Raw genomic sequence first — 23,591 nt, forward strand, 5'->3', positions numbered from 1 at the left:
GGAGGCCAAGACAGGTGGATCACTTCAGGTCAGGAATTCGAGACCAGCCCGGCCAACACGGTGAAATCCCATCTCTACTAAAAATACAAAAATTAGCCGGGCATGGTGGCGCATGCCTCTGGTATCAGCTCCTCTAGAGGCTGAGGCTGGAGAATCGCTTGAACCCGGGAGGCGGAGGTTGCAGTGAGCCAAGATCACGCCACTGCACGCTAGTCTGTGCAATGGAGCAAGACTCCGTCTCAAAAAAAGAAAAAAAGAAAAAAAATGAGGCTCCAGAATGTGTGGCCAGAAGGGACCATAGTGAGCACTGGTCCCCCGTGGGACAGGCTGAAGCCAGGGCACAGGGTGCAGGTCTCCTTGCTTCCCCAAGTGCCTGATGCTGCCCAGGCCTGGGCAGTCCTGTTTTCCTCTGACCCCTCCCTCTGTCCCTGCCTCGTAGTCTCTGGTCCAGGGTGGCCTGTCCGGCAGCGGCGTGCCTAGTGAGTTGCCCCAGCTGATACCCGTGTTCCCCGGCGGGACCCCACTGCTACCACCTGTGGTGGGTGGCTCCATCCCTGTCTCCAGCCCACTGCCCCCCGCCTCCTTCGGCTTGGTCATGGACCCCTCCAAGAAGCTGGCCGCCTCTGTGCTGGATGCCCTCGATCCCCCGGGCCCCGCGCTGGATCCCCTGGACCTGCTCCCGTACTCGGAGACCCGACTGGATGCACTCGACAGCTTTGGGTCGACACGAGGCTCCCTGGACAAACCTGACTCCTTCATGGGTAAGGCCATAGGTGGGCACGTTCACCCTCCCTGGACAGGCTGCACAGTGCTGTGGTCTCTCTGGTCCCTGGCGGTGGAGTGGAGTGACAGATCTGTCTGTCCCCATTACCCCTTAGCAATCCCGGGCCATGTCTATGCGCTGCTGTCTCTGCAGTGCTCGGCACAGTGTGGGGCTGGGCCTGAGGGGCGGGTGTCTTCTTCAAGACCAAGCAGGGGAGAGCTATGACAGTCCAGGCCTCTAGACTCCCGGTCTGGTGCTCCCTGCCCAGCCTCCCAGGACCCCGGGTCACCAGGCTGGTGAGATCCCATGGGATGATCCTGAGGCTGGGGGCAGGGCACAAGGTCAGGGCCTCCCACAGCAGCACTCTGGGCTGGGTGCCAGGGACCCAGGGAGGAAGCCGGGTTGTCTGGGCCCTGGTGGGGTTAGCTTTCGGCAGTCGGACACAGCCCAGGGCACTCGACTGAGAGGGCTTAACGGGACAGTGGGGGCGTGGAGGGGATTCACTCAGCCTCAGGGCCAAAGGAGGCTTCCTGGAGGAAGTGGTCTTGAAGGAAAAGCTCTTGAAGGCGGGGTCTTGAAGGCAAAGGTCAAGTTCTCTGCCTGCCAGGCGGAGGAAGCAGGGGCACTATCCTGGCACAGCACGGCGCGGGGCTGGCTGAGGAGGAGAGCAGCCGGGGTGGGGGCCTTGGTCTCCAAGGACCTGGGAGCAAGCTGAGGAACTTGGGCTCTCTCCTAGGGGCAGCAGGAAGCCCTGGCAAGTCTAAGCAAGGAGTGGACACACTCGGGCTGGGAGGCGTCTTTGCCCCAGGGTAGTGGAGAGGAGAGGATAGAGTCGGGTTCAGCGGGAGTGGGAGAGGACGTGTGGCCTGGAGGCTTCTCTGAGTTAGCAACACATAAGGGGAAGCCCTAGGAAGGCCCCTCACGCCTCAGAGCCAGAGCCACTGACCCCTGTGTCTTCTCCCTGCCCAGAGGAGACCAACTCACAGGACCACCGTCCCCCTAGCGGTGCTCAGAAACCAGCCCCCTCGGTGAGTGACTGGAGTGGGGATCCAGGCCTCTCATCCCCTGCTGGGGCTTGTGGGTTCTAGAGTCGGGGAATGAGCCGTCTGCACGGGGTAAGGTGCTGCATTCCCCATAGCGGGCAACCCCAGAGGGGATGGATCAAAGGTGGTTACCTCGTGTCCTTTCTCACCAAGCCATGTGCTGGGCAGGCACACAGAGGGCACCATTGCCCTTGTCTGGTAGAAGAATTCAAGTCTCAGAGGGCGAAGTGACTTCCCCAGGGTTAGTAGCATCCCTGATCTCCAGACTCAGCCAGGTCCTGAGTTTAAAAGAGCATCTGGGCCGGGCACAGTGGCTCACGCCTGTAATCCCAGCACTTCGGGAGGCTGAGACGGGCAGATCACAAGGTCAGGAGATAGAGACCATCGTGGCTAACACGGTGAAACCCTGTCTCTACTAAAAATACAAAAAATTAGCTGGGCGTGGTGGTGCGCACCTGTAGTCCCAGCTACTCAGGAGGCTGAGGCGGGAGAATGGTGTGAACCCAGGAGGTGGAGCTTGCAGTGAGCTAAGATCACACCATTGCACTCCAGCCTGGGTGACAGAGCAAGACTCCATCTCAAAAATAAATAAATAAATTTAAAAAAGAGCATCTGGGCCGGGCACGGTGGCTCAAGCCTGTAATCCCAGCACTTTGGGAGGCCGAGACGGGTGGATCACGGGTTCGAGAGATCGAGACCATCCTGGCTAACACGGTGAAACCCCGTCTCTACTAAAAAATACAAAAAACTAGCCGGGCGAGGTGGCGGGCGCGTGTAGTCCCAGCTACCTGGGAGGCTGAGGCAGGAGAATGGCGTAAACCCGGGAGGCGGAGCTTGCAGTGAGCTGAGATCCGGCCACTGCACTCCAGCCCGGGCGACAGAGCAAGACTCCGTCTCAAAAAAAAAAAAAAAAAAACAAGAGCATCTGATGAAAGGCTGGGCGTGGTGGCTCACACCTATAATCCCAGCACTTTGGGAGGCCAAGGCGGGCGGATCATGAGGTCAGGAGTTTGAGACCAGTCTGGCCAATATTGTGAAACCCCCATCTCTATTAAAAATACAAAAATTAGCTGGGTGTAGTGGCGGACACCTGTAATCCCAGCTACTCAGGAGGCTGAGGCAGGAAAATCGCTTGAACCTGGGAGGTGGAGGTTGCAGTGAGCCGAGAGCACGCCATTGCACTCCAGCCTAGGCAACAAGAGGAAAACTCCATCTCAAAAAAAAAAAAAAAAAGGGCATTTGATGAGGATGCTGCACTCTGACCTCACTAGCTGTGTGGTCCTGGTGAAGTTCCCTAACCTCTCTGAGTCTTGCCTTCCTCCCCATCTGCTGATGACTTGGGGGATTGGCGGAGGGCATGAGCACAGGCTGCAGTCACTGCCCCTCCCATTTCTATGCTTTCACATTCAGCTTGCCTTCAAAGAAAGGCTCAGAGCCAAGACCCAGGTCACCCACTAGCCTGGGGGCTTCCCAAGGCGGTCCTGATATTCTAGACTCTTGGACCACATTACAAAGCGCTCCCCGGCCGGGCGCGGTGGCTCAAGCCTGTAATCCCAGCACTTTGGGAGGCCGAGACGGGCGGATCACGAGGTCAGGAGATCGAGACCATCCTGGCTAACACAGTGAAACTCCGTCTCTACTAAAAAATACAAAAATCTAGCCGGGCGAGGTGGCGGGCGCCTGTAGTCCCAGCTACTTGGGAGGCTGAGGCAGGAGAATGGCGTAAACCCGGGAGGCGGAGCTTGCAGTGAGCTGAGATCCGGCCACTGCACTCCAGCCCCGGCAACAGAGCAAGACTCCGTCTCAAAGAAAAAAAAAAAAAAAAAAAAAAAAAACAAAGCGCTCCCCTGGCTGGGAGGGTGGAACAAGAGGAGGGGTCCTGGGTGGTGGTTTTGCTCTTGGGTAGGAGGGGGGGTCATAGAGTACTCCCCGCTTCTGGTGCCCAGGCTGGCCCCAGTGGCCTCAGCCATCATCCAGTGCCCACAATGGCCTCCTTCCTCCTGTCACAGCCAGAGCCCTGCATGCCCAACACTGCCTTGCTCATCAAGAACCCCTTGGCTGCCACCCACGAGTTCAAGCAGGCCTGCCAGCTGTGCTACCCCAAGACAGGTAACATTTCACCTGCAGACTCCACGCCTCTGCCCAGAGAACTGGGAATCTCAGGAACATGGGATCCCAGATCAAAAGAATCCCAGTGTCTCAGTTGGAGATAAATGCCAGAAAACAGAAGCCCCTCTGGGGCAAAAAAAGGAAAGGGGCAGGAGTCTGGGGTCTGTCCCTGCGAGGCACCGTCTTCACAGTTCTTGCTAGAGAAACGCTAACATGGTCAGCCTCACTAGAGAGTGAGGGCGGTGGTAGAAAGGGGATGGGTAGGCCGGGCATGGTGGCTCACATCTGTAATCCCAGCTGTGAGGATTGTGAGGCTGAGGCAGGCGGATCACTTGAGGTCAGGAGTTTGAGATCAGCCTGGCCACCATGGCGAAACCCTGTCTCTACTGAGAATACAAAAAGTAGCCAGGCTTGATGGTGCTTGCCTATAGTTCCAGCTACTTGGGAGGCTGAGGCAGGAGAATTGCTCAAACTCGGAAGGTGGAGGTTGCAGTGAGCTGAGATCACACCACTGCACTCCAGCCTGGGTAACTGAGTGAGACTGTGTCTCAAAAAAAAGGGTGTGTGTGTCAAGAATGGGCTCCTTGGGGGGCTTTACCCTAGCATGGCCCCCCGGTCTCCAGGGAGCAAGTAGCCAGGAAAGGTGTGGTGGGAGCTGGTGGGAGGCCCTCAGAGGGGAGGTAGGTATATAAGGAGGGGGCCAATACCTACCCATCGCATGGGCTTGCCAGCCGTCACCCTTCAGTTCTGCTTCCGGCATTACCATGTGTGTCCACCCTGCCCACAGGCCCCCGGGCTGGCGACTACACCTACCGTGAGGGCCTCGAGCACAAGTGCAAGCGGGACACCCTGCTCGGCCGGCTCCGGAGCTCGGAGGACCAGACCTGGAAGCGGATCCGGCCCCGGCCCACCAAGACCAGCTTCGTGGGCTCCTACTACCTGTGCAAAGGTGGGTGGGCTGCAGCGGGGCAGGCAGCACAGCTGGGGCTCAGCCCCTCCGCCCCCAGCCGCCTCTCTGCTCCCCATCACCGGTAGACAGAACAGGGGTGGGCCTCACAGCCGCATGGGAGGAGAACGCTGGGGCCTAGGCTCCTGGGACCCATGCGGGAGGAATTCTGCATCACAATGAGCGTCTCTTGCCCTGAGCAGCTTCCAGAGGCAGGCGGGACACATTTGGGACATTCGGCTGGACCCCGAGCCCCTCACTGGCCTATGCTCTGGAGTGTCAGGGGCCTACATGACTCACAGGGAGCTGGCTTCTCTTACCACTGTAGGGCCCTGAGGGGCTGCGGGGCGGTGTGCCCAGCAGCCACAGGAAGCATTTAGCACTGGCGCATGGTAAGGGCTCCATCCACCCGAGCTCTCTGTCGCTTTTCTGTTGTCACTGTCCTCATTTCTGGCTCACATCAGCCTGGTTGGTATTTAATGGACATCTGTCATGTCCCTGACTTGCTTCTTTCTGGTCCCAGCCAAGCACCTTCGTCCCGCTGTACAGCAATGTGTGAATAGCCACGAATCGTTAAGCTCTTCCCAGTGCAGCCCTTTCATTCCATCAGCTTGCAGCCTCACAGCTCTGCAAGAGGAAACGGATGCTTTGAGAGTGCACCCATGGCTCTGCCTCTCCCCCGACCTCGCCCCTAGCTGTGGCCTGCCCAGGCCTCCTAAACTTGCTCCTTGTCCTCCCAGCAGCCGGGCTGGTCTAAGGACATGTCACTCTTGGGTCGAAGCCTCCATCAGCCACTGCCCGTTGCCAGTGGGATGAAGTCCAAATTCTGCGACAAGGCCTGCACGTGCCCGCATCCACCCCCTCACCCCTCTGCTCCAACCATTCCCCAAACGCACTGACCCTCCCTGATTCCGTCACACACGCGGTGCCCTTTGAGCCTGGTCGTCCTCTGCTCCTCCTTCAAGCACCACCTGAATCTTGGGAAGCCCTTCTCTGCGGTGCTTCCCCTTGTAGTCACCCCCACTCCCACCCGGGGATCTGCCCTGCTCCTCCAGGCCTGTGGCCTGTTTGTCCTTGTACGCCAAGAGCCTGGCAGAGAGATGAGACAAGGCAGACTTAGAGTGGGAGGAGGAGAAAGAAAAACAGGTCCCACCCCCAGGAAATGGCAGATCTCCAGGTTCTGAGCCACCTTTCCTCTCTCCAGATGGCCTAGCCCCCAGAAATTTTGTTTTGTTTTTGTTTTATGAGACAGGGTCTTGCTCTGTTGCCCCGGCTAGAGTGAGTGGTGCTATTATACCTCACTGCAGCTTCAACTTCCTGGGCTTAAGTCATCTTCTCACCTCAACCTCCTGAGTAGCTGAGACTACAGGCACATGCCACCACACCCAGCTTATTCTTTAATTTTTAATTTTTTTGTAGAGATGGGGTCTTAATTTGTTGCCTAGGCTGGTCTTGAACTCCTTGCCTCAAGCAATTCTCCTGCCTCAGCCTCCCAAAGCCCTAGGATTACAGGCATGAGCCACTGTGCCCAGCACCCCCACCGGCTTTATGTATTATCTCACTTGATTCCAACAACCCATTCTCCTCCATTCATAGCAAAGACAGCTGAGGCTTGGGGAGTAATGCGGAATCCTAGCCCAATTCTGTCTGACGCCACAGTACATGCTCTTAACCATGCCATGTTATTTTCCTGGTGAATAATTGTTTTTAAATCCCTTGTATTTGCCAGGCACGGTGGCTCACACCTGTAATCCCAGCACTTTGGGAGGCTGAGATGGGCAGATCACCTGAGGTCAGGAGTTTGAGACCAGCCTGACCAACATGGAGAAACTCTGTCTCCATTAAAAATACAAAATTAGTCGGGCATGGTGGTACGTGCCTGTAATCCCAGCTACTCGGAGGCTGAGGCAGGAGAATCACCTGAACCCGGGAGGCGGAGGTTGCAGTGAGCCGAGATCATGTCCGGCCTGGGCAACAAGAGCGAAACTCCATCTCAAAAAAAAAAACAAACAAAAACCAAATCCCTTATATTGATGTAGAGACTTGTCTACTTCTTCAAAAGCAGTCCTGTGGGGTGAGTGGGGTAGGAGTGATTACTGTACACTGCAGGTGTGGAGTGCAGAACGGGGCCTGGGGTTTGGAAAGGAATTTCCAGCTCTGCCAAGTCCTGGCAGCAGGGGGTGCAGCAGCCGCTGCCTCACCTGTGTTGGGGTACAGAAGGGGGTCTGGTATTTGGAAAGGACTTTCCAGCTCTGCCAAGTCCTGGCTGGGGGTGCAGCAGCCCCTGGCTCACCTGTGTTGGGGTGGAGCCAAGCCCTGCCTGGCTCATGGGGAAAGAGCCCCGCAGGCTGCAGCAGGGTGGCGAGGGTGCTGCGGGCTTCTGTCCCCGCCTGGCGGAACGTGTGTCCTGTTGCCTCTTTGCAGACATGATTAACAAGCAGGACTGTAAGTACGGGGATAACTGCACCTTCGCCTACCATCAGGAGGAGATCGACGTGTGGACCGAGGAGCGGAAGGGCACCCTCAACCGTGACCTGCTCTTCGACCCGCTGGGGGGTGTTAAGCGTGGCAGCCTCACCATCGCCAAGCTCCTGAAGGAGCACCAGGGCATCTTCACCTTCCTCTGCGAGGTACCGCCCGCCCACCCACTGCCACCCCATAGGCCATGGCACAGACCGGGCCGGGGATGCTCCCTGGCACGGACCACCATAGGAGGTCAGCCCTGGAACCAGTGGGCTGTGGAGGCCTGGCTTTGGAACCAGTAGGTCCTGGAGGGTCAGTAAGTCAGGGCCCTAGGATCCTATCTGGCTAGAGGCCAGATCTGATCCAGCCCCATCATTTTGCAGAGGCAGAAACTGAGGCTGGAAAGAAAAATCGTAACTCTTAATGCCTGCTCTTTCCTGACAGCAGGTCACAGGCCGGGCTTGGCACGTGGTTGTTTCTGTTTCTCATTCCCAGCCTGGTGCAGCGGCGCACGCTGGTAATCCCAGCACTTTGGGAGGCTGAGGCGGGCAGATCAATTGAGGTCAGGAGTTTGAGACCAGCCTGGCCAACATGGTGAAACCCTGTCTCTATAAAAATACAAAAATTAGCTGGGCGTTGTGGTGCATGCCTGTAGTCCCAGCTAGCTGGGAGGCTGAGGCAGGAGAATCACTTGAACCTAGGAGGCAAAGTTTGCAGTGAGCCGAGATCATGCAACTGCACTTGAGACTCCATCTCAAAAAAAAGTTAAAAATTATCTGGGCTTGGCATGCGCCTCTGGTCCCAGTTACTCAGGAGGCTAAGGTGGGAGGATTGCTTGAGTCCAGGAGGTAGAGGCTGCAGTGAGCCAAGATCGAGCCACTGCACTCCAACCTGGGTGACAGAGCGAGACCCTATTCAAGAAAAAAAAAAGAAATCATTTCCATTGTCACGGCAGTGCTGGCAGGCAGATATCCCCATTTTACAGATGTTGAGGCTGAGATTCAGGGTAGTGAGGAGCTGCCCTCAGCCACATGGACAGTGCCGTGCAGAACTGAGCTTCAAACCCGGGCAGTCTGCCCCTGGAGTCACGCCCACCTCCCAGCACCAGCTGCCACTGGTGGTCCCCACAGCCAGGCCCCCAGGACACAGGCAGGTTGAGGGCCTGTCCAGGGCTTCCCCTTCATCCTTTGTTGTGGGTATGATGTATTTGGCACTGCTCAGCGATTCCAGGTGCTGTGTCCACGGCCCCACATCTCAGGCCTCCCCCACATGCCTTCCCTCGGCCCTGCTGGCTTCAGTGGCCATTGCACTTCCTGCCTGTAGCTGGCTGTGCCCTCCCCACAGGGCACTGTCCTGTGTTTCTGGGCTTGGAGCCTCTCAGCTCCACTGTGATCCCAGCAGCCCCACTGAGCTGCTGTTAATTCCCTCCCCAAAGCTATCCCTGAAAACCCCACTTGGCCTCCGGAGTGAACTTGGCCCCTGCCTCCCCACCCAGTCGTAGCATGTTGAGGGCAGGGGCAGTGGCACGTCTGTGTCCGCAGAGCACGGGCTCCAGGTCGGGGTTGCTGGCAGGGTTTGCTGTGGCTCAGTCCAACCCTCATCCCTGGCACCACCAGCCCTTCCCCTAACTCTTTGAGGTCGGGACTTGTGCCAACCCCCTGCGGGGAGCATTGGCCTCAGAATCATAGTTCATAGCCAGGTGACAGCCTATAGTTTATAAAGCACTGTCATTCCTTTTTATCTATTTTTTTGACATGAAGTAACCCCCTGCCCCAGGCATTGGGAGTGGTGGGATCAGAGGGGGAAGGAGGGCGAGGAAGGGAGCCAAGGCCCAGGTCACCTGTGAGCTGGAACCAGAGAGACAAGGCCACAGCCCCTGGGATTCCCTTCCTCACTCCTCTGACCCAGGGCAGGGCTTGCAGGGACCCAGCTGTCCTTCCCCAGGTAGCTGTGCAGGATCCCAGCTCACCCCCTTCCCAGGTGGCCATGCCAGGTCCCAGCCCTTCCCCTCCCTGGGCAGATCTGCTTTGACAGTAAACCCCGGATCATCAGCAAAGGCACCAAGGACTCTCCGTCTGTCTGCTCCAACCTGGCTGCCAAGCACAGCTTCTACAACAACAAGTGAGTGGGACCCTCAGCCCAGGCTGGGGCCTGGGGGCCACTGGAGAGTCCGTTCCTCAGATGGCTGAGGAAAGACTGAACTGAAAGAGTGGACCTAGGGTGCAAGGAAAGGGGCAGAATTTGGGAATCAAATCCAGCCTCCACCTGGAAAGGATGCGAATCACATTTATCGAACATCTACTATATTCCAAGCATTGCCTTGGGTATGTTAATTATCTTAGCAATCCTGTGAGGGAGGAGTTACTGGCTGTGTTGAACAGAAGAAAAAGCTGAGGCTTGGAAGTAGCTTACTCAGCTTACTCAGCAGACAGCGAGCAGGGGGCCCCGTCTCTGACTCTAGCCCAGCACCCTCCAATGTCATGACATCAGCATCAGGCAGTGAGGGGAGGCCTGGGTCAGGTCTGGCGCCACCCCTTTCTTCCTCTTGTTCCCCTTGGTTCTGCCACAGTGCGCATATGGAGCCCAGGCCCTGCAGTCAGACAGACCTGGGTCCAGTTCCTGGGCCAGTCCTGTCTTAGTCCAAGCCCGGGTTTCCTCGTCTGTTAAGTTGATGATGCTCTAGGCTCCTGAGGCTGCAGTGAGGGTAATTAAGACTCCTGGCCCGGAGGACATGCTTGGTTAGTGTCCTCAGGGTGCAGGACCAGCCCTGCAGAATCAAGCTGGAAACCTGAGGGTGGTGTCCTCTGCTTGCTGGCAGCTCCAGCTTTGAATCCTAAGGGGAGGGACAGAAGTAAAGCAGCACTGGGACCCAGGCCCAGGGATGCCTGAGCATAGGAGCCCCGTTTCTGCCCTCCTGTGTCATCCATGGCCTGGACTTGGTACCTAGATCAGGGGGTGCCCAGGGAGAGCCTGGCACTGGGAAGGTGGCCCTACAAGGAGAGAAGGTCAGAGGGGCTGCAGACTGCATCGTGCCCCTCCCACCTGCCTGCCAGGTGCCTGGTGCACATCGTCCGCTCCACCTCCCTCAAGTACTCCAAGATCCGCCAGTTCCAGGAGCACTTCCAGTTCGACGTGTGCCGCCACGAGGTGCGCTACGGCTGCCTGCGGGAGGACAGCTGCCACTTCGCCCACAGCTTCATTGAGCTCAAGGTCTGGCTGCTGCAGCAGTACTCAGGTGAGGGGCAGGCGGTGCAGGTGGAGGGAGCGCAGGACTGACTGGGGGTGACAGGCCAGGCCCCCTGGTTGCTGGAGGGGACTTCGGGAGAGTTCAGGGGAGGTGGCTGCGGGGTGGGCTCTCTGGAGGAGCTGGTGAGTCCTAGGCACCACAGAGGAGAGAAGCTCTGCTCTCAGGACACTTCCAGGCTTGGAGATCTGGGTTTTTCCCCTCACAGGCGCCGTCCAGGGAGCACGGAGAGGGGAGGGAGTCACCTGGGCTCCTGCAGCGATGCCTCTGCTTGCTCCCTGGGTGGTCGGCAGCAAGTCCCTGCTCCTCACTGAGCCTCCAGTGCTCATCTGGGAAATGGGGAGCCCATCTCTACCTCGGAGAGCTGCTGCGGGGACTGGAAGGCGTTCTCCCGCTCACCCACCAGGGACTTACTGAGCACCTTCTCTTGTCGGGGCATTCAGCCATGGTCTAGTCGAGGCCCTCAGTTTCAGAGAACCTACATTTATAAGTGGAGGCCAGACAGACAATATAGAAAGGTGACTAAACCCTGTATTCCGTCTGTTCTAGGTTGCACATTTACCCCCACTGCCTGTCATCATGTAATTAGCAGCATTTCGTGGGGCGGGGGTATAGAATATGGGACTCCGCGTCTGCTTAGTTGATGAAATGCAGTGGTGGAATTTCAGGTGTGCCTCAGCATTATGAGGAAGATAAAGCTGAGCAATGGGACACAGACAGACACAGGGATGGGAGTGTTTTAGGTAAGACAGCTGGGAAGGCCTCTCCGAGGAGGCGACTTTTGACCAGGGAAGGGCGGGGAGTACATTCCAGGAAGAGGGACCAGACTGCCTCTGAGGCAGGAGCAAGCTCCACACAGAAAGGATTTTCCCTGGGGATGGAGCAGCTTAGTCAGTAGAGGCAGAATGAGGCCTGAGAGGCTGGACAGGCCTGAGCGTGTAGGAGTCTCTAGGCCTTAAACAGGAACAACTGGGGTTGTTCTAAATATGATTTACAGTGTCTGGAGGACAGTTTTAAGTGGGTGGAGTTGTATGATCTGATCAGTACTTTGCAAAAGTCGCTCTGGCTGCTGGGTGGAGACCGAGGAGCAAGGGCAGAAGCTGGGAAATCGGGGAGGGTGGTTCAGGCCAGGGTGGTGATGCGGGAGGTGGGAGAAGCAGTTAGATTCTAGGTGTATTTTGAGGGTGGAGCCAACAAGATTTGATGATGGACCAGATATGAAGTATGAGACAAAGGAGAGTGTCAAGGTTGACTCCAAGATCAGAGCAACAGGAAGAAGGGGGCTACCATGTTCTAAAAGGGGGAAGGCTGTAAGAGGAGCGGCTCAGGCTCGATGTGGGACGTGGGAGTCCGAGCTGCCTGGTGGACTTCACGTGGAGATGTTGGAGGCAGCGGGTGTGGGGGTCTGAAGTTCACCCCCCAGGAAAGGTCTGGCCTGTAGATACATACTTGCGGATCATCAGCAAGAAACTGGATGTCAAGTGCAGTGTCTTGCCCCAAGTAAACACCGATGATGATTGGCTGTCGTGGAGCAGGGGCCATAGGTCAAGGTGGAAGGCCACATCTGTTGTGGGAAAGACGTGAGAAAGATGGAGAGCGTTGAGAAGAGGGCAGGCTTCATGGAAGAGTTGTGAGCTGGATCTCCAGGGTCGGGCTCAGTGGCAACATTCCGAGGCTGGTGGGGAGACAGACTGGGGGGGTCCATGCCCCAGGCTGGGGTATTTGCCCTTTGGGGACTGGTGGTAAAAAGCCAAGGTACCATGGCAAGCTGGTGAGCCAGGCTGGGCAGGCATGGAGCCCTAAGTGCCAGGGAGGCCAGGGGCTGCCAAGCAGGCACTAGGCTTGCAGCCCCACTGAGGGAGATGGGGGTCAGGGAAGAGTGCTGAGTCACCGGCCCAGGGGACAGGGTCACTGGCATGGCACGGGAGCGGGGGACTCCCCACCACAGTACGGAGCCAGTATCCTTCTACTGCATTTTCCCACTCTTGGCTGCATTTAATTATTTCACTCCCAGCGAGGCTTGGAGAAGGTCTTCGTTCCCATTTCGCAGATGGACAGTGATTCCTTTGCACCCCATGTCTTACTGTGACTGGGCTAACTGGGAATAGGGCTCCTCCAGCTGGGCCTCGGGGGCCCTGGCACCTCATGGACCCCCTGCCTCCCTCCTTGCTGAGCACCTCGAACGATGCCTGTGTCTGCCCCCACCCTCCCCAGGCATGACTCATGAAGACATCGTTCAGGAGTCGAAGAAGTACTGGCAGCAGATGGAAGCGCACGCGGCGAAGGCCGGCAGCAGCATGGTGAGGCCTTCTGATACTATGCCATTATTCAGGTTCCGTGAATTGTCCCAAATCCAGGGTAATGTACCACATTCAGCTGTTGTGTCTCATTTTATTTTATTTGAGACAGGGTCTTGCTCTGTCACCCAGCCCGGAGTGCAGTGATATGATCATGGCTCACTGCAGCCTTGACCTCCTGGTCTCAGGTGATCCTCCTGCCACGGCCTCCTGAGTAGCTGGGATTACAGGCACCACCACACCCGGCTGATTTGTCTGTTTTTTAAGACCACAGGGCTGGGGATGTGGGGCTTGCCATCTTGCCCAGGCTTATCTGAAACTCCTGGGCTCAAGCAGTCCTCTCAGCTCGGCCTCCCCAAGTGCAACGATTACAGGCATGAGCCTTGTTGTGTCTCTTTTTCGTCTCCCTTCATGAAGAAACAGTTCTTTAGTCTTTGCCTTGTGTCGCATTGACATTTTTGAAGAGCCAGATGTTTTGTAAAAGGTCCATCCCTGTGGGCTCGTGTGAGTTTCCTCATTCCACAGAGCTGATGTCGTGTTCTCAGCTCACACATCAGGGGATGCATCATCTCAGTGTGTCCCTTCACTGGTGACAATCTGATTAAACTTTTGTAACTTGATTCAAGGTGCCTCCATTGTAAACATTTCTCTTTTGTAAAATTAGAGCTTTGCTCTTTGTAAGAAAGACTATATTTTCAGGGATCATTTCTATAGTTTGTAATTAATTAATGTCTTCAGAGGCCAGGCGCAGTGGCTCCCACCTGTAATCCCACCAGCCTTTGGGAGGCTGAGGCGGGCGGATCACGAGGTCAGGAGTTTGAGACCAGCGTGTCCAACATAGTGAAACCCCATCTGTACTAAAAATACAAAAAATTAGCCGGGCGTGTTGGTGCACACCTGTAATCCCAGCTACTCGGGAGGCTGAGGCAGGAGAATCACTTGAACCAAGGAGGCAGAGGTTGCAGTGAGTTGAGATTGTGCAATTGACCTCCAGCCTGGGTGACAGAGTGAGACTCTATCTCAAAAAAACGAAAAAAAAAAGGCCAGGCATGGTGGCTCACACCTATAATCCCAGCACTTTGGGAGGCCGAGGCGGGCGGATCACAAGGTCAAGAGATCAAGACCATCCTGGCTAACACAGTGAAACCCCATCTCTACTAAAAGTACAAAAAATTAGCGGGGCGTGGTGGCGAGTGCCTGTTAGTCCCAGCTACTCTGGAGGCTGAGGCAAGAGAATGGCATGAACCCGGGAGGTGGAGCTGGCAGTGAGCCGAGATCATGCCACTGCACTCTAACCTGGGCGACAGAGCGAGACTCCGTCTGAAGAAAAAAAAAAAGTCTTCAGGAGAAATACGCTGAGACCTTGTAAAATATCCTAGTACTGCTCAGACTGACACCACTGATTGTGGTATCCCCTCCCATCCCTCCTGATCTTCGCCATGGTCCTGAAGTTGGGTGCCATGGGATTGTGGCATTTGCAGATGGGGAAGCTGAGGCTGAGAGATTGCTAGTGACTTGCCCAGGGGCACACTGAGTGGGGCAATTCCCAGGTTCTCTGACATCTTGTCCGGGGCTCGCTCTTCTCCCTCTCCACCTTCAGCATTCCCGTCCATCACGCCCAGGTGGGGATCAGAACCCTGACCCTCCCATCTTCTGGGGTGGGTGTGAGGCTCACAGGAGCCAACCTAAGCTGCCCTGTGCTCACATCGTCCCCAGCTCGTGGGATCACTGTAACATAGATGACAGTGGAGGGCCCTGGGGCTCAGAGGGCTGGGCCCAGCGCCCAGGAGACAGTAAGTGTGAGATGAAGCCTCCACGCCATCCACACATAAGCACTGACCTTTTCATCCACATGAGGCCACCCGCTGATTAATTTGGGGGAAGGCTGGGCCCCGGGACCGCTCAGGAGGCTGACCAGGGTGTGACAGGGAGCAAGGCAGGCTGCCTGGGGGTCCCTGGACCAGGCTGGCTGGCAGGGCTGCCCACCACCTCCAGCATTGCCTTGCTCCCTGACCTCGTTGTTCCTGGTCCTCCTCTCTTTTTCTCCCCTCTTCCTGGTCCCTGCTGCCCTCCATCAGTCTCCCGTGCACTCCTCTTTTCCCCTCCCCGTCTGTTTCTTTTTCCTTCTGGCCAGGAGCCTGGCAGGGAAGCAGTGAGGGGCTGATGGCACCTTTCAAAGAGAGAACACTAGCTGGGTGTGGTAGTGCACATGCAGCCCAGCTACGCAGGAGGCTGTGGCAGAAGGACCCCTTGAGGCCGGGAGTTTGAGATGAGCCTGGGCAACATAGTGAGACCCCTCTTGCCACTTGCTATGGCAAGAGCTGGTGAGACTATGCAGTCATGAACATGGGCACGGGGTCTGGCTTTGAGGGAGGAGCTCAGGACTGCAGTGGCTGTCATTAGTGCCGTGGCTAAGCCACCATACCCTCGGTGCCCCCTTTATCCCGCCTGGGAAATGGTAATAATGCCTTCCTGTCACGCCTCTTGTGAGAATCGAGGGGAACACCCAGAAATCAGTAGCCACATGGGTCCACTTCTTGCCTGCTCTAGTGCAGGCCGTCCCGCTCATAAAGGTATGACCTCACCTTATTACCGGGGTCACATGTGTGTTATCCTGGGGCTGAGCAGCCCGCGAGCTGTCCAACGCCAGGCCAGGGGTCAGTCAGCCATGAGGACAGCTCCTTCCTGCTCCAGGGCAGTGCTGGGGACACAGGGGAGTAGGCCGCAGCTCCTGCAGGGGAGTTCCTGTGGCAGGAGGATCACGCCCAGCAGCCTGGAAGAGCGAGGGGTGACCCTGCACCCGAGGATCCTGGAAGACCGGGAGGCTCGAGTTTACATGAGGGAGGAGGGACAGCTGGTGCATTCCCAGAGCAGCAGGCTGGCCACTGTAGCCAGCTGAGGGGGTTCGAGGTGGCAGGAGACAAGGCGGAGCGAGCACTTTTCCCACCTCTGGCTCCCAACCCTGTCCCAGGGGTGCAGAAGAGCAGGCCAAAGGCTGGGACATAGGGCAGAGAAGGAACGTGGTAGGTGGGGCCTTAGAGACCAGCAAGGCCTTGCCCTGGAGGGAGGGCCAGAGACCAGGGCCACCCAGATGCCTGTCCCACCGCCCAAGGCTGACTCCTGCCACCACCACCCCACCCCCACCGGGGTGGCTTCCCATCTCCCGGACCCCCCACTCTACAGGTTCGGCACTCATAGTCGGGTGAGTCGGTCAACAGGAGCAGTTTAGAGACTGTGGGAGCTCACGGAATGGACAGCTGCAGCTTAGGAGAGCTCCAGGGCCGGCTTCCCACAGGAGATGCGCTTGAGCTGAGTTTTGAAGGAATTTCTAGAACAGGCTGGATGAAGAATGGAGGAAGGGCAGCGAGAACAGCCTGTGCAAAGGCAGGGAGTGTGGCAGAACGGAGCTTTGCCCTGGGAAATGCAGCTTCCACCGAGCAGGCCTCCCAGGGAGCTGGGCGAGGCAGGGACCAGCCACAGAGGGTGGAAAGAGGAGCCCCGTTCCAGGCCTGGCTCCCCTGAGAAGCCCTTGGGCCTGCAGTTGGGAGGTCACTGCCTACCAGGAAGACCCCGGAGCAGACCAGCTTATTCCAAGGCTCTCCCGGAGGCTACCTGTGTGAAGACCCCAGGGCCTCAGGCCTGGTGCTTGCAGCTTCACCAACGCCCCTCCCCATCCCCTGACAGGGTGCCCCGAGGACACATGGGCCCAGCACCTTTGACCTGCAAATGAAGTTCGTATGTGGCCAGTGCTGGAGGAACGGGCAGGTGGTGGAGCCTGACAAGGACCTCAAGTACTGCAGTGCCAAGGCCCGGCACTGGTGAGTGGGATGCCAGGTGTGGGCTCAGGTGGGACGGGGCCACCCAACCACCACAGGTGTGGAGGCCAACTGAGAGAGGCCAGGGCTCTCCACAGAGGTCACACAGCACACAGGCTGTGCCCTGACCTCTCCCCAACCCTGCTGTGTCCTGCAGCTGGACCAAGGAGCGGCGGGTCCTTCTGGTGATGTCCAAGGCCAAGAGGAAGTGGGTGTCAGTGAGGCCCCTGCCGTCCATTCGCAACTTCCCACAGCAATACGATGTGAGTGCTGGGACGGGGGGTGGGGGGCCCCGACGAGGCAGCGATGCTTTCCAGCGGGACTCAGAGGCTCTCCCCATGCCCACCCCGCAGCTCTGCATCCATGCACAGAACGGCCGCAAGTGCCAATATGTGGGGAACTGCTCCTTTGCCCACAGCCCGGAGGAGAGGGACATGTGGACCTTCATGAAGGAGAACAAGAGTGAGTGGGCAGACGGGGTGGGCGGGCCTCCCCCGGTGTCTCTTCAGTGCTGAAAGTCTCAACTCACCAGCGGGCCCAAGAGCGTCTGCTGCACCCCCTTTTGCTGCCTGGGCCCTTCCCCGCCTACCCCAGGCCGGGCCCTCTCTGAGGCCAGGCCCTGAAGCCCAGCAGCCCAGCAGCAGGACTTGGGATGCCGACGGCTCCCAAAGCAAGTGGGGACCATGGGGCAGAACGGATGGAGAAGCCCTCAGCAGGTGCCCTGTCCCTGTCCCTGCCCAGTCCTGGACATGCAGCAGACCTATGACATGTGGCTGAAAAAACACAACCCAGGGAAGCCTGGGGAAGGGACCCCCATCGGTTCTCGGGAAGGGGAGAAGCAGATCCAGATGCCCACAGACTACGCAGACATCATGGTAACGCCCCTGCCCTGCATGCTCGGGGCTGTGCTCGGGGCTGTGCTCGGGGCTGTGGTCGGGGCTGTGCTCGGGGCTGTGGTCTGAGCCTCACCTGGGAGGGGCAGCCTGGAGGGCCCAGCTGGCCAGTGCTCAGCCTCCTGAGGGAGGTGGTCCGGGCAGAGGCGTGGGGGAGCAGGCACCCACGATGGCTGTGCCCCCAGATGGGCTACCACTGCTGGCTCTGCGGCAAGAACAGCAACAGCAAGAAGCAGTGGCAGCAGCACATCCAGTCTGAGAAGCACAAGGAGAAGGTCTTCACGTCCGACAGTGACGCCAGCGGCTGGGCCTTCCGCTTCCCCATGGGCGAGTTCCGGCTCTGCGACAGGTGCTCCTGGGAGAGCAGGGCCTGGTGGAACATGGGTGGCTCGAGGAGATGGAGTCTGTGGCCAGCTCCAGCTCCTCTTTTCCTGCAGGTGGTGTGCAGAGGGTGGTGAGGCTTGGCTGTGACTGCAGTCATGGGGGTGGTGGGGAAGGCTGGGCTCAGACCTATCCAGACCTCTAATTTGCAGCTGTGGGGCAGATCCCAGAGGGGATCAGGACACCCAGGTTTTCCCTGAGCTGGGACCCAGCTGCCCAGGGAGAGGCTTGTCTTGGGGGAGGTCAAGTGGCTGGCCTCAGATTGACAGCCCGGGGTGGGAAGGGCGCAGAGCTCGGGCAGTGAGCCTCCTGCCACCCACAGGCTCCAGAAGGGCAAAGCCTGCCCCGATGGGGACAAGTGCCGCTGCGCCCATGGACAGGAGGAGCTCAATGAGTGGCTGGATCGGCGCGAGGTGCTGAAGCAGAAGCTGGCCAAGGCTCGCAAGGACATGCTCCTGTGCCCACGGGATGACGACTTTGGCAAATACAACTTCCTGCTGCAAGAGGATGGGGACCCTGCCGGTGCCACCCCAGAAGCCCCTGCTGCTGCTGCCGCCGCCACCACCACCGGGGAGTAGGGCCAGGTGTTGGCCATGGGCGAAGTCCTGGGGTCAGGGGCGGGGTGGGGCCGGAAGGCCTGATAGAAAGGTCAGGGCAGGCCAGCAGGGGTGGGGGGCCGCCCTCATCAGGCAGCCCCCAGCCCCCTGAGGCCCCGTCCATCTTCTCCCCACCTCCGCCCCGGCGTGCGTACCCAGGCGCACATGCTGCAGCCCCCGGAGGCCCCGCTGAAACCTGGGCAGCCCTTCCCCCACCCCCATGGCTCTCCTGGTTGAGGAGGGAGGGGCCTGGCTGACCCCTCCAGCTTCAGCCTCCAGCTTTAATTATGTCTGCTCCTAATGGGGGCCCAAAGCTCAGGGCTGGGGAGCCTGGGGTCCCCACTTGAATCTGCAGCAGGAGAGTCCTTCGCCCTGGCCCGTCCTCATCCCACCCCCTCCCCCTGGGGGCAAATCAGGACACAACAGAGGGCGGAGGCCCCATTAGCTTTAAAATGTAGCCCCAGGATGGAGCTGGGAACACTGTACTGGTCACTTACCCTCTAGGGCCTCCGCTTCCCCTCGGGAAGGCTGGGAGGAGCTGGGCCAGAGGATCTTTGGAGCTGAAGGAATTCCCGGCCTTTCTCTGATGCCACCACCTGAACCCTACTCCCTCGTGGGCCAGTGAAAATAGACTGTAGGTCCTCAGAGCCTTCAGAGATGATCCAGCCCAGACCCCATTTTGCAGAGAGGAAAACTGAGGCCTAGAAGGGAGGAGTGGTCCGCCCAGGGTCCCAGCACAAGGCAGAGCTGGGATGAAAACAGGGCTCAAAAGACTCAGGGCCAATTATTGGCCGAGCCCACGGTCCCCTCAGCAGGGATGTGACGGTCTCTGAATCGGTGTGCAGCTGGGGTCCCAGGCAGCGCTGCCCTGGGGGCTGGGGAAGGGAGGCCCAGAGGAGGGCTGGCCATGTGAGCACCCCATGAAGGGACTGCCCCCTCCCAAGGATGGTCTCTTTGGGTGCAGCAGCAGAGGTCGCCTCCCGACATGCGCTCTGGGAAAGGTGGCAGAGGGCAGGACAGCATGAGCTCAGGATGTGGGTGGGAGATGGGAAGGGTGAGGGTCTGGGGGATACGGAGAAAAGGGAGGCTTGACCCCGGGCACCATGGGCCACTCCAGGATGGGACACGGCCCCTCTTTCTTGGGGACCCAGTATGTCCTCTCCTCTAGACCCAGACATACATGTATAACCGTCTGTCCTAGCCCCTCCCTAATCCCTGGCCCTACCAGCTGTCTGGGACTCCTGCGGACCCGCAGCCCCTGCCCCCACTCACCAAGGCCTCCCTCGTCCCTCGTCCCTCCCTCCCGTCGTCTGACACATCTGTGTGCACCGCCCTCCTCTCCACCCCGCCCTCCATGGGCACATCCGCCCTCCCCTGGTTCCCCAGACATTCCAGAATGCCCCACACCATTGGCACAGGAGTGGGGCAGCCCCAGAAGGAACCAGGGATTAGGCTGTAGGGGGGTGAGAAGGAGAGAGGGGACCACCCCACTCTCCTCAAGCAAGGATTGCCAGCGCGCGCTGACACAGCGATGGGCTGCCCAGGGCTGAAGGGGACGCTGTTCCTCCCACCGCCACTGCCCCACCTTTCCTGATCATCGTGGCATGCACTTTCCTCTTCCCTGCCCCACCCCCTGCCCCAGCAGGCCAGCACTGCAGAGTCCGGGTGCTGGTGGTGTGGCTGTAGAGGAGGGGAGACCACACCCAAGGTGGGGGCTGTGGCCGTGATGTCGATGATACTTGTTTTCCCTGACCCGTGGTGTTGCAGTCTGTTGTCACCAGCCTTGTTTCTAGTGTGTATATATGTCGCCCCCGTGATGCATATATACACAGGTATTAAATATATCGCTCTATATAATATTATATATGTGTGTGGTATCCAAGGAGTCACTTTTATGAGGGCTAAAGATAAAGAATTTGGCCAGAAAATGCAGCCATCCTTGTGTGATTAGGAGGGTTTCAGGGGCCATCGGGCCATTTGCAAGGTGACAGGGACTGGAGCCATGGCTCAGAGGTGATTCGGGCAGCCAAGGGCAGGAGCCACCCTCCCCAGGCCCAACTCTGCTAGCGTCCCAGACCAGCCCCATCGATTGCGGAGAGAGTGGGAGTGCTCAGGGAAAGAAGGCGATTTGTATTTGTCTCCCCGCTGAAAGGAACAGGATTCAAGTCCAGAGTTTTCATCTTCAGCCTGTGATCTGTCCAGGGACCCTTGGGATCTGGGGCTCCCTGGCCTGGCCAGAGCTGGAGCCCCCACAGGGTAAGGAAGAGAGGGTGGCAGGCAGAGTATGATGGGGAGGAGGGACAAGAAGGCCCTTTCAATGATGACGGTAACTATCGCTGTTGTGAGCCTTCTAGGGCCCCTGGCTGGGAGGCTCAGAGGGCTGAATCTGGGACCTGTGTTCACCCCAGCAGGCAGGGACAAGATGGCATGGCAAGCATGGGGGCGGGGTGGGTGGGGAGGGATGCTGCATTTCTCAGCTGGGCAGCCATCAATTTAATGGTCCTTTAAAATGTCTGTGTATTAAAAATTTAAGAATACCACACTTTAATATTAAATATTCATAAGGTCTAGTATCTTGATAATAATGTAGATGTTTTAATAACAATTTTTGTCCTTCTTAAAATAAAATGAAAGAAACTTGCTTCTTTTAGCCTTTGTTCTAGAAAATAAACTTGTGCACTTTGACCTCTGTCCCCGAGGTGTCGCTCCTGTTCCTCCCCACCTGGCACTTATATCCAGGGGCCTTAGCTGCTCTGTCCCCACGGGACAGACCTGGCCGGTGCTAGCTACTCTGAGGAATGCTAAGCATTCCGAGGGGTGAGGGGCAGGTCTGCGTCCCTGTGTATACACGGAGGCCAGCTGACCCCGGCTCCGGCAGCATCTCACTGGCAACGACATGCTGCCACTTGCCACCCTTCCCTGGCTCATCCGCAGCTTGCCTGCTCTCAGCCTTCCACGTGGGGCTGCCGGGGGTGCCCACGCTTCCCTACGCTTACGCTGCAGTGTGCCCAGCTGGGTTCCAGGGCCCACCTCTGCCCTTTCTGCAGGTGGCTCTTCCAGGAAGGCAGGGGGCCATGCCTATGATCCCGGAGTGTGATCCCGACAGCAACCCTGGCTCCTGTGAACCCAAAGGAGACTGAAGTCACATGGGTCCAGTTTCCTCGTCTTTAAAAGGAGCTGGCGGGGGGTCTGGCACAGTGGCTTATGCCTGTAATCCCAGCACTTTGGGAGGCCGACGTGAGCGGATCACCTGAGGTCAGGAGTTTGAGACCAGTCTGGCCAACATGGTGAAAACCCCTCTCTACTAAAAAATACAAAAATTAGCCAGGCATGGTGGCACATGCCTGTAATCCCAGCTACTTGGGAGGTTGAGGCCAGAGAAGTGCTTGAATTTGGGAGGCAGAGGTTGCAGTGAGCTGAGATAGGACCACTGCATTCCAGCCTGGGTGACAGAGCAAGACTCCGTCTCAAAAATAAATAAATAAAAAGGAGCTGGCCGGGCGTGGTGGCTCAAGCCTGTAATCCCAGCACTTTGGGAGGCCGAGACGGGTGGATCACGAGGTCAGGAGATCGAGACCATCCTGGCCTACACGGTGAAACCCCGTCTCTACTAAAAAAGACAAAAAAACTAGCCGGGCGAGATGGTGGGCGCCTGTAGTCCCAGCTACTTGGGAGGCTGATGCAGGAGAATGGTGTAAACCCGGGAGGCGGAGCTTGCAGTGAGCCGAGATCGCGCCACTGCACTCCAGCCTGGGTGACAGAGCGAGACTCCGTCTCAAAAAATAAATAAATAAATAAATAAATAATAAAAAAATAAAAAATAAATAAATAAATAAATAAAATAAAAGGAGCTAACATATTAGATCTGGAGTTCTCAGGGACTCAGTCTGCTGGGGTGGGAGGTACTTCATCAAATCTTTTGGATTGTGCATGGCTGCAGGTGATAGCGGGGGTCCCATAGGGAGGGACTGCTCATGTCCACCAGCAAGCTCTCCCCAGCCAGCTTTTTTTTTTCCCCTTTCTTTTTTTGAGACAGAGTCTCACTCTGTCACCCAGGCTGGCGTGCAGTGGTATGACCTCGGCTCACGGCAACCTCCGCCTCCAGGGTTAAAGTGATTCTCCTACCTAGCCTCTTGAGTAGTTGGGACTACAGGCGCCCACCACCATGCCCAGCTAATTTTTGTATTTTTGGTAGAGACAGGGTTTCATCATGTTGGCCAGGCTGGTCTTGAACTCCTGACCTCAAGTGATCCACCCATTGCCTTGGCCTCCCAAAGTGCTGGGATTACAGGCGTGAGCCACCATGCCCGGCTTCCCAGACAGCTTTCAACTGCAGTATGGAGTGGACCAGGACAGAGGTTCGGGACCAGAGAATTGCCTGAAGACACTGGGCCAGGTATGCAGTAGATGCTCAGATGTTTGATAAATGATGGCGCGAGGAACAAAAGCAGCCAGCTTTATTGAGCATCTTGTTCGCAGCCGGTACTGTGCAGACAGTACGTCCGTCCCTCACAGCAGCCCTGGAAGTTCGCTGTCCACGTTTATAGCCCAGAGAGTTTCAGCGAAGGTTCCAAAGACTCTCAGGAAGGAGGCAGAAAAAAGATCGAGAACCACTGGGAACTGGGTATCGGCAAACGTCCCTTCAGCCCTGACATTCTGGAATTCGCAGCACCTCTGGATGCACTGTGAAAAACCAAAGTGGCGTGGCAAGGCAGAGTTCCCAGAAGAAAAATACAGACTCATCTTTAGGCTGCAGAGATCGTGTGCCTGCATCAAGTTCTTCCCTGGGTGACTCACTCCTGTAATCCTGCCTTGGCAGATCAAGGCAGAAGGATCACTTGAGGCCAGGAGCTTGAGACCAGCCTGAGCAACAGTAAAACCGTATCTCTACCAAAAAAAAAAAAAATGTAAAATTAGCTGGGCATAGTGGTCCACACCTGTGGTCCTAGCTACTTGGGAGGCTGAGGTGGAAGGTTGGCTTGAGCCCAGGAGGTTGAGGCTGCAGTGAGTCATGATCACACCACTGCACTCCAGCCTGGGA

The 23,591-nt window shown here is 57.5% G+C and overlaps 1 protein-coding gene and 1 long non-coding RNA gene across 6 annotated transcripts in view; one reads left to right on the top strand and one right to left on the bottom strand.

Moving 5' to 3' along the window:
• ZC3H7B (zinc finger CCCH-type containing 7B) overlaps positions 1-21,235 on the top strand; it is a 63,939-nt gene extending 42,704 nt beyond the window's left edge. For all 4 annotated transcript variants that reach the window (XM_026451605.2, XM_026451606.2, XM_026451607.2 and 1 more), the window contains 14 exons: positions 440-761; positions 1,733-1,791; positions 3,816-3,915; positions 4,703-4,864; positions 7,286-7,491; positions 9,345-9,445; positions 10,378-10,559; positions 12,783-12,868; positions 16,550-16,683; positions 16,838-16,943; positions 17,034-17,142; positions 17,422-17,555; positions 17,759-17,922; positions 18,277-21,235. In XM_026451605.2, coding sequence (XP_026307390.1) covers positions 440-761; positions 1,733-1,791; positions 3,816-3,915; positions 4,703-4,864; positions 7,286-7,491; positions 9,345-9,445; positions 10,378-10,559; positions 12,783-12,868; positions 16,550-16,683; positions 16,838-16,943; positions 17,034-17,142; positions 17,422-17,555; positions 17,759-17,922; positions 18,277-18,532 — 2,121 coding nt within the window. In that variant the 3' untranslated portion in view covers positions 18,533-21,235. The remainder of the gene's footprint in view (positions 1-439; positions 762-1,732; positions 1,792-3,815; positions 3,916-4,702; positions 4,865-7,285; positions 7,492-9,344; positions 9,446-10,377; positions 10,560-12,782; positions 12,869-16,549; positions 16,684-16,837; positions 16,944-17,033; positions 17,143-17,421; positions 17,556-17,758; positions 17,923-18,276) is intronic.
• LOC113222201 lies at positions 8,833-17,639 on the bottom strand. 2 transcript variants are annotated; one of them, XR_004228610.1, is made up of 4 exons: positions 15,451-17,639; positions 12,018-12,132; positions 10,814-11,046; positions 8,833-10,700 (listed from the first exon to the last, which is right to left on the bottom strand). It is a non-coding gene; the product is annotated as an uncharacterized LOC113222201 (long non-coding RNA). The 2 variants fall into 2 exon arrangements; XR_003308273.2 differs by having other exon boundaries at positions 8,833-11,046.
• Positions 21,236-23,591: the final 2,356 nt, after the last annotated feature.

This window comes from Piliocolobus tephrosceles, chromosome 19 (genome assembly GCF_002776525.5).
Source record: "Piliocolobus tephrosceles isolate RC106 chromosome 19, ASM277652v3, whole genome shotgun sequence".
In the NCBI taxonomy this organism is placed as follows: domain Eukaryota; kingdom Metazoa; phylum Chordata; class Mammalia; order Primates; family Cercopithecidae; genus Piliocolobus; species Piliocolobus tephrosceles.